The sequence below is a fragment of the Alligator sinensis genome, unplaced genomic scaffold (genome assembly GCF_000455745.1).
Source record: "Alligator sinensis unplaced genomic scaffold, ASM45574v1 scaffold435_1, whole genome shotgun sequence".
Lineage (NCBI taxonomy): Eukaryota > Metazoa > Chordata > Crocodylia > Alligatoridae > Alligator > Alligator sinensis.
The window spans coordinates 83,072-92,708 of record NW_005842943.1 but is presented as its reverse complement, the minus strand read 5'-3'; the positions used below and the strand labels follow the sequence as shown (position 1 = coordinate 92,708).

Genomic DNA, 9,637 nt, shown 5'->3' with positions numbered 1-9,637 from the left:
AACCTCCTCTTGAAGACCCCCAGGGTAGGGGAGAGCACCACCTCCCTTGGGAGCCCGTTCCAGACCTTGGCCACTCTAACTGTGAAGAAGTTCTTCCTAATGTCCAGTCTAAATCTGCTCTCTGCTAGCTTGTGGCCATTATTTCTTGTAACCCCCGGGAGCGCCTTGGTGAATAAAAACTCACCAATTCCCTTCTGTGCCCCCGTGATGAACTTATAGGCAGCCACAAGGTCGCCTCTCAACCTCCTCTTGCGGAGGCTGAAATGGTCCAGTTTCTCTAGTCTCTCCTCGTAGGGCTTGGTCTGCAGGCCCTTAACCATACGAGTGGCCCTTCTCTGGACCCCCTCCAGGTTATCCGCATCCCTCTTGAAGTGCGGCTCCCAGAATTGCACGTAGTACTCCAACTGCGGTCTGACCAGCGCCCGATAAAAAACAGTTAAGTCTGATACTATATTCAACCAGGTTTATCTCAAACCAGTTTCATCCATTTTCAGACTGGTTTATGTGCACTGAACATCTGTTCTGTTACAGGTTTAAACCAGTTTCTGATCACTTAAACGGGTTTATGGTTAATGTCTGTCCCTAGCCTAAGAGGTTAGCTCTGTTAGATTTCCCTGTGTACAGGGATTTAATTGAACACTCCTAAAACTTCTGTAAATTTTTAATAATATACAGGGATATAGATACCACAATGATTTCCTGTTGGTTCAGAATATAATCGTGTTTGCAACTTTGGGACATTTTTTTTGCCTTTCGTTTGGTTTGATCAAAATCAGTCAATCACAGATTATCCTGTATATCCAACAGCGTTTAAGACAAAACTACAGAAAGTGTTAAATGAACTACATAAATCAAAGTGCAAGTATCTATTAAACTATTGCTCTTTTTTTTTTAATTTATTGAGTCTTTGCATTTTATCACTCTTTCTAGGGCTGATCCAAAGTGAGCCTTGGATCACATTTTGCTACAAAGAGCTATGCAATGTTTCTTGTTCACCAAATATAGCACAGACTGCTACCAAGGAAATAAATACTATATGCTCTTTTGTGAAAAATTAATATTTTTTTCTTGTTTTGCTTTTCTTAAGCTACAAAATGTAGAGTATTTTGCCTCACAGTAAACAGTTGTCCTTTGTATATGGAGAAATTTAACACTTTTACAGAGCATGAGACCAAATACTGAGTAACTAATCACTCGAGAAATGTAATAACTATGTGCTGCCTAGAATGTCTTATTGTTATTATGAAATGGAACTTATAGCTAAAAATGAGGAAAACAGTTAGCTTTCTCCATTTATGGAGCTATGCCATGGTTATGACAATTCATAGCAGGGCAGAAAGTTCCAATTGTGGCCATAGCCACTGCATAACTCACTGTAGTGGAAAGCTGATATTGAATAACGAATTTGCCAAGTGAAGTTATTCATATATGTGCTTTCAACTTGGGACAGATTCTTCATTGGTCTTCTATGCAGAACTGATTTTTTTGTCTGCTCTGGGGTTTGTGTTCTGACATGTTTTCCCCTCTGTCACTACAGTCTTTTAAGCTCATGTTTTGTGCAGGTTGTTTTTTTCTGATAATTCTGCAATTTTAAATTCACAATTATGACTCTTCAGGGTGGCTCATTTGTACACTTGTGGGAATTCAATAATATTAAAGTTGTTGCTATTATTATTATTATTATTTCTTCCTTTTTTCTACTACAACAACAATTAAGGAGCTGCAGCTATAAATGACAGTAGAGAAAATGGCATGTACCATATATTCCTCCTTCCCAGAAAAAAGTTAACTCAGGCAAAATCATGTACAAAACTCTGTTATCCTTGCTGATACGGAAAAAATATGTAAGGACCCCTACATAAGTAAGATTTACTGACGATATAGAAGAACCAGGAAATCTGGGTGTAAATATCATTCATAGCTTGAATATCAACTATACAGGAACACTGGAAACTGATCTCTCATATACAATATAAATGTGTGTGCTGGCCTCAGTTCTGCAGAGTTGTGACCCTTGTCTTCAGATATGGTATCACAGATAGCTTACTAGCTACATTACCTTCAGTCTCCAGGTGACAGAGATACATGTGACTCCTCAAATGAGGTCCACATCATATGAAGAATAAGTTAAAATTATTCAGAGCAGAATTAAACTGACTTTTATATATAAACGGTAATATAATACTGCATAAAATAGTTTTTCTTCAATTCCAATTTCTAAGTGGCATAATCTCTTCTCTGTATACTACACAGATTGTACTACATTGATAGTTACACAATTCTGAGGTATACAACATGGTGGCAAGCAACAATAGGCATGTCGCAACATTTTTTCCCAAATTCAGCCCTTTCTGAAAGAGACCAGCGATTTCTGAGTCTGAAATTTTTGCCTGCTTGGCCTGAAGCACTTTAATGAGGTCTGACCCTTTAAAGAGGTTAGGCAAACAAAATCATTTTAGATAAATGAACAGTTATCAAAGTTTTCAAAGTCCAAAAGCCTAAAAGGTAAATGCTGTAATTCATAAGAAATCTTTCCCTTTCTTAGGGCCTGATTCTAATCTCAATCACAGTGGTTTAAAAATAGTATAGGTGCAAAGACTCAATGGCCTGGGAGGTCTTTTCCAACTCTATGTTCCAATTTTATTAATTTTCATGGAGTTATTCCCACTGTGAAAATAAGTCAAAATCAGGCCCTTTCAATGTCTAAGTTTTATTGTCTTAACTTCAACATTAAAAGTATTGCACAGCAGGTATTTTTCCTAACCCCAGACAAAAGATTTTTATAAATGTGGAAGTTACTTACAGCTGCAGCAGCAAAGAGGTCAATATACAATGTCACAATCAAGGAAAAATGTATAACTGCATAGACACAAAGATGAACTGGCAATTTTGGGTTGAAGGGAACCTCTTTTCCAGTGATCTGCATACAGCAACACAGATAATAGTCCTCATTAGTTATCTACCCCGGCATATTACTCTTTAGTATTAACTGTGTTAATTACCAGCACAAAGAAATATATTTAATGGTACAAACAGTCACTTAAAAATATGGAAAAGAGAAAAGTAATAGAGAGCTGTTATCAAAATCAAGTATGTGTGCAGTCTACTGTGAAATATAAATAAAACTATATTTACACTAAAACAGACTCTGTGTGTATGTGTGGTGGGGGGAGACAGAGAGACATGGAAGGAGATAGAACAACTGAACATGAGTACATGCAGATAAGCAAGCAAATGAAATCACTTAGTTTTATAAGCTATGTTGCTGTAGTGGTGCAGTCCCCCAGTATAGTGCGCAGCTATTGTGATGCAGTGGCCATGCGTACAGTGCAGTAACTTCCCGTTCTGAGCCGTGATTCCAAAGGAAATACTAAAGCATGGCCCCATAACAACATCATCATACAGTAATGTGTAGACATGCCCAATATGTTCTACTTACCACTGGGATTTCCTCAGAAAGGCCAAGTCTTGGTTTTCCTGGTCCCCAGCCTGGCCCTTTGAATATGACAGACAGCTTATTGGAGAAACCAGGTGTGGCCCAAAATACACCCCATATATAGGTGAAGTGATGCAACTGTGAAGACAGGACAAGTACTTATTCTTCATTTGTTAGAAAAAAATAGGAGTTTTGCAAAACAATATAGTTTAATCTGATTGTAACTCCCAAATAACTGATTTTCAGAAGTTCCGAGTACTCATAGGGTAAGTACAGATGATACATTAAGAAGTTTGGGATGTTAGATCGGGCAAAAAAATAGCTGCCCCATCTAACTTAGTGCATCTGAAGTGCACTGTTAGATTGGGCACGGGTTAGCCCAATCTAACATGCCAATCTACTGTACACATTCAGAGAGCAGCCCCGAGAATGGGAAAGCCCAGCCACTTGCCTCAGCCCACTCCCCTCCCTCCCACAGATCTGCTAGCCTATCTGATCCTGCCAAACAGCCCTCTTCCCACCCTCTGGACACATTAAACCCACTGATCCTGCCAAACCAGCCCCAGACCCCACCAATCCCCTGCAGACCCACTAGGCTCTCTCCTGTCACACCCACTGACCCACTAGCCCCCCAGTCCTGCCCACCCCTTCCCCCCACCCTGAGTTACTTCAATCAGGCCCCAAGCACCAGCAAACATCGGTAAAACTAGCATCTGATCTACAAACGTGCTGCTTGAAGTAAGTCCTGTAATTGTAGATCGGATCCAGAGAATATCTGTATCTGGTCTAAATTTATTCTGCAATTAATTTGCCAAAGGGAGGATTCAAGTGAGGAATCACTGAAGTAGACAGGGTGGCCATTTTTTATCTGATCTAACTTCCCAAACTTTTAAGTGTAACATCTGTTGGTGCCTACAATTCCTGTGAAAAATCAAAGGGAGCTCAACAGTACTGAAACAGATCCTAAATTTTTGCAGGCTTGATATCACTCTCGTTAAAGTCAGTGGGGATCAGAAGGGAATCAAAGCGATGACATCCCTTGCCATAGTAAAAAGTACTTGCAATTAATGATACAAGTTTTGTGAGGTTCTCCTATTAAGTTCAAAGGCATGCTAAACCTCCCTCAGAATGTCAAACCTCCCAGGCTTGATCCCCAAATTAGTAGTATTTATATGATACATTAAATCATAACAAGTGCCATGTGGGGTCCAACCAATGGTCCATTTAGCTTTGATAGTTACAGCTCAAATAATTTTGGCCTGCTGTATTTTTACCATCAATAAGTATTGCCAAAGTTCCCTCTCATATGAACACCTAAACATTCCATGGTATGAAAATATGAACAGCCAAATAATTTGAAATTTGCACAAATATTTTCTTTGTAGTTTCTTGAAATGGTATAAATCTTACCTTGCCAAAGGTACAACACTTCAAGTCATTATAAAACAACTTACAGAGCAGCCTCATTTACCCATGTATCAAAAATGGCATTCTTTTGAATACAAGGTAATGTTAAAAGTAAAATGTTAGTAGCAAAACTGAATTACCTGGACCTTGAAGGGTTCAAATGTATTTATAGGGTGTGTTAGGCCATATATAACTTTTTCTTTCTCTGCCTCAAATGTTCCTGGGGAGAGGAAAAATACAATCAAGCATAAGAACATAAACATTTGTGTTTGCTACATTAATTGACATAACTAATCCCACTTACCAAAAATTCTATCCCAGATAATGAGGGTGCCACCATAATTTTTATCAATACAGTAAAGATTTCTCCCTGTAATAAGAAAGAAAAGGTTTCGGAGCTCAGTGATTGTACATATTAGAAGTATTATGTGAATTACATTAGCTTCAACTGAACTATGGAGGTGAGTAATTAGGGAAGAATATCATACTAATAGTTACAAGACATGTCCAACCTTTTACTACCAAACATCTATTACATCTCCCCTTTGTTCTACCTCTTACTATTAAATGTAACTCAATTCTGACTTCATGTAAGTCAGACGTATTTCTATTTTTTACTTTCTTGTGAACACCATGAACCCTTCTATCCATTATCTTGTCGCGTTACTCACATGAATGTCAGTCCCATTAAGCAAAAAATGTGCTATTACGAACGTGCAAAGTTATTTTTCAGTTAAATCTGTGAATCTGGATCAATCATGGTATAAATAGCAGCAGAATCTAGCTCTCTGAGAATACAAGTACTTGTGTAAAGTTGGAGAATTAGAAAACTTAGTGAACCCCCTGCCTTTTGAGTTTGCATAGTGCCATAAACACTTAACACATGGCAAATATAATAAATATTTAAAACATCTTTTTCATATACAGTTGTGTTTAAGTCTGTTTTAATTAGTAAATTCAGTTTCTCCATCTCATTATTATTTTTCTATTTATTATGTTTGTTCTTTACAAGAAGCCCAGCACACAAGCCAATAGCAGCTAGGGAGTCCTGCCTTATTGACTAAATTTGTTCACATTTTTTGTTAAGTTAACCAAACACATGCATATTATACAACCTACCCCCATTCCAAATATTGGCAAAAAATATGAAAAAGATATATCAATTGTATTGCATGTGTTCAAAGCAGTCTTTCTATAATTCAGTTCAGTGAAATCCAAAAAATTTACTGGAACAAATGAGAATACTTCTCAGAAAGGAATAGTTTCATATTGATATTCAGTGTTAGATCCTAAGGTGTAAGAACAGCTGAATTTGAGCTAAGATGTAAGCTACATTTTTAAGAATGGGTAAAGTTGTTTTTTTTTCATTACTCTCTCATTCTTACAAGTGTTGAGTTGTTTTGTTCAAATTTTCCAAAATAATTCACATCTATGTAGAGATCAAAAGTTCATAATTTCAGTATCAGAGGTAAAATGCAAAGAGTTATAATAAAAATGATTAAACAGATTACAATTGTTCCTCTTATAATTTAAAACCCCCATAAATAATAGTTTTAATCCTTTTTGCATTTTATCAGTATAATATAAATGATGACAGTGAAAAACCCAACATGGAAAAAAAAATCAAAAGATAAAGTACTTCCTACCATGATGAACTCTGTGATGACTGGGTGTATTAAGAATCCACTCCAGAGGTCCAAGGTTGTCAATTACCTTAAAAAAATGTAAATATCTTGGCATAGACTGTCTAAATATCAAAAGAAAACAGAAGAAAAAGTAGGAGAAAGGAGACAAAGAAAAGAGTAATTTTCTTTAACCGGACATCTGCATCTAGAAAGGTATTTGCATAAAAGGAGCTCTGTAGAAGTTAAAATAATATACCAAAATATTATACTGTCAATAAAATACATAATATAAGTTCTCCTAAAGACTCTAAAAATTACTAGAATTGGTATTACATTCTGTGCTTCTCTATATTTAATAAATAAAATGCATATGTCATTTTTTTAAACTTCATTACACTTTTTGTGATTCCAGAGGTCTCTATTCATACACCATCCGATCAGGTTTATTTTGTCAGGTGGCTCTATCATAACCAACTGTAATTCTAATCTAGATCATAAAAGACAGAAAAATCAACATTTTAAGAGCCTATTCCTTACTCACAAGACAACCTATGCATCATTGCATTCCAAAATAATATTGGTTTGCTATGGCTTATTGTTTGAGATGTCTTGCCATTAAAAATAATTAAAATAAAATCAAAAAAAGTTTTGTAGACTTGACAAACATAATGAGAAAAAAATTATCACATTGTCTCTTATGTCCTCTATATAAACTTAATTCTGTACTCAGACAAGACATTGATGGGTGTTCTGTAAGTTCCTCTAAAAAAAAAAAAGATTAATTTGTGTATAACTGTTACTCAAGTAAAGCTTTATCCTGCAAGCAGGAGTCACAAATTCTCCTCCCACCTGGAGGAAGACAGACTGAAGGTAGACTTCAACTCAAGATGCATAACATGAAGCTTCTTCAGACAGATTTCAACCTTTATGAATCACGCAACCATCCAGAGATAGGATATTTTTATGTTTCTCTTGCTGAATGTGAACCATAAAAATTGCTTACAAATGAATTTCTGATGAGCAAGTTAGGTAGGTATGAAGCTAATAGTAAAGCAGTATAGAAATCAGAAAATTGGTTAAAGTGAAGAAAGCCATAATATTTTTTTAATTTTATTTATCTCAATCTAATTTTCTGATTAGTTTTGAGGAAAATTCCTGAGCATGAGAACTGGAATATCAGAAATAAACAAGAGCTTTTTTGTGTGTTTTTTTAATTCACAAGCCAAGGACAACATAAGTAGGCACATTTAAATTTCCCAATGCTGCCTCCAAATAACTTCAAGCCTGAGAAGACCACCTAAGGGTGAAAAACGATTCATCATTAAAGCCAACTCTGTTTCTATCCTCTCTCAAGCATAAAATTCCACTGTTTTAAACTATGTGAGTTGTGACCACTAAATTAACTTAATCTGAGTCAAAGAACTTGACTTGAACTGTAGCCTAGCACCTGAAAGATCAGTGATGTATCTACAAGACTACACCTAACTTGACCCATTTAATTTCAAGATGTTTTTTAGTTAAATATTTAGATAATTTTTGTGAAAATAAGCTAAATGTATACTACTGTAGGAGGGAGTACCACATCATAGGTTAGTAAACTCAACTCTCAGTTTACAAGTGGGTTATAACAATAAGTGTTTGAAAAAGTGGATGCCTTTCACAGTTCTAAGTTCCAACTGGTTAAATCCACATTAAAAATGGATATTAAAATTAACCTGTTCGAGGCCTGTCTTTGTATTCAAGTATGCCTTCAGCCTTCCTGGGAATCTCAGGAACAGGCATAACATTTTAAATAAATACCTTTGACTAATAATAAGGAACTATTTTCTTTGGAAAGTACACTCTCTCTCATGATTTAGAAATAAATAATAGTCTTTATGGGGTGATGGCATTTGCAAATCTACCCTATGCCTTCCCTGCAGCACTGCTAATGACTGGTACCTCAATATAGCATAATTCTATTTATTACCAACCTCACCTCTAATATGGTAGCAACACATTGATGAAATTATCATTGGAGACAGCAACTACAAGCACATTGTTTTTTAATATATGAAGCTCAAATGAGCAAATCCGACACAACAAAAACATATGTTGATAGTAGTAAAACAACCCAAAATTTCTGCCAAATATCAACAAAAAATATATTTCCATGCAATATCCAACAGTGAAAACCTGTACAGTATTTTTTGAAAACACATTATAAATGAGGTTTATATCTATTTTGTAAATTCCTATTTATTTTGAAATTTTGCTCTTTAATACTTCAGGGTCCAAAAGACAATGTGCTTTATAAATATTATCTTCACATATGCTCTTTAGGGCTCTATTCCAGCAAAACACACATCTGGAAAGCTGGGCTTTTTTCAAGGCTCCTGAAGCCTTGCCTGGCAAAGAAAACAACATTTTTGGTTGAAGCAGATTTTAAGGGTCAAATTCTATCAACTTTATGAAGGCAAAACTGTGAAGGGTAAAAGAGTAAAGCTAGCAATAGTTGCCAAAGCTATGCAGCACTGATAATTTTCACAATTTGAGGCTTCCTTTCCCATCCTTACCCTGTAAAATAAGGCGTTTTGTTTCAAATATAAATAAAAGATTTAGCCCCAGAAGAATAAACTTGTAACAAAATGTAAATGTGCTACACATCAAGGTATAACAATTTTCTTGATTAAGAAAACCTATCAGGCGACAAAGAGGTAAAAACTGAGCGAGCGTACTCACCAGTGGCTGTTACTTTACCTGCAGAACAGGAATTAATAATATGCCTTTCCTCATTAAAACCTTATATCTTCTGGTGCGTATTGATATATTGCTATTTGGCGGTATTAATGTCAATAACCTCTCTACTCATAATATGGATGCATCTGTGCAGGCCGGGAGCGACCCGAGCCCTTTTCTGTGCTGCACGCGGGCTGTGGCCGGCAGCCCGGGCACGCCGGGTCGGAGAGGGAAGGCCGTCAAGCTGGAATTAGGCACAAACGCTTAGCGGTAGTTTAAAAGATTGTTTACTTACACTGAGATGGCAGTGATGTAGGCTGGAAAACTTGCTTGAGTTGCGGTTACAGACAGACAACATAGACGGTCTCATGGAGGTTGCTAGGCTCCACGGTACAGAGCTCCAGATGCTCTGGGTGAACGAGCCACCAAAATCAGAATCGTAGGTACGTCT

At 36.5% G+C, this 9,637-nt stretch overlaps 1 protein-coding gene across 1 annotated transcript in view; it reads right to left on the bottom strand.

The window, feature by feature from the left end:
- AGMO (alkylglycerol monooxygenase) overlaps positions 1 to 9,637 on the bottom strand; it is a gene marked incomplete at its 5' end in the record, with an annotated part of 205,063 nt that overhangs the window by 146,369 nt on the left and 49,057 nt on the right. Inside the window, 5 exons of the mRNA XM_006036287.3 lie at positions 2,804 to 2,920; positions 3,440 to 3,574; positions 4,984 to 5,063; positions 5,148 to 5,213; positions 6,490 to 6,556. Of these exons, the coding sequence (XP_006036349.2) occupies positions 2,804 to 2,920; positions 3,440 to 3,574; positions 4,984 to 5,063; positions 5,148 to 5,213; positions 6,490 to 6,556 (465 nt within the window). The remainder of the gene's footprint in view (positions 1 to 2,803; positions 2,921 to 3,439; positions 3,575 to 4,983; positions 5,064 to 5,147; positions 5,214 to 6,489; positions 6,557 to 9,637) is intronic.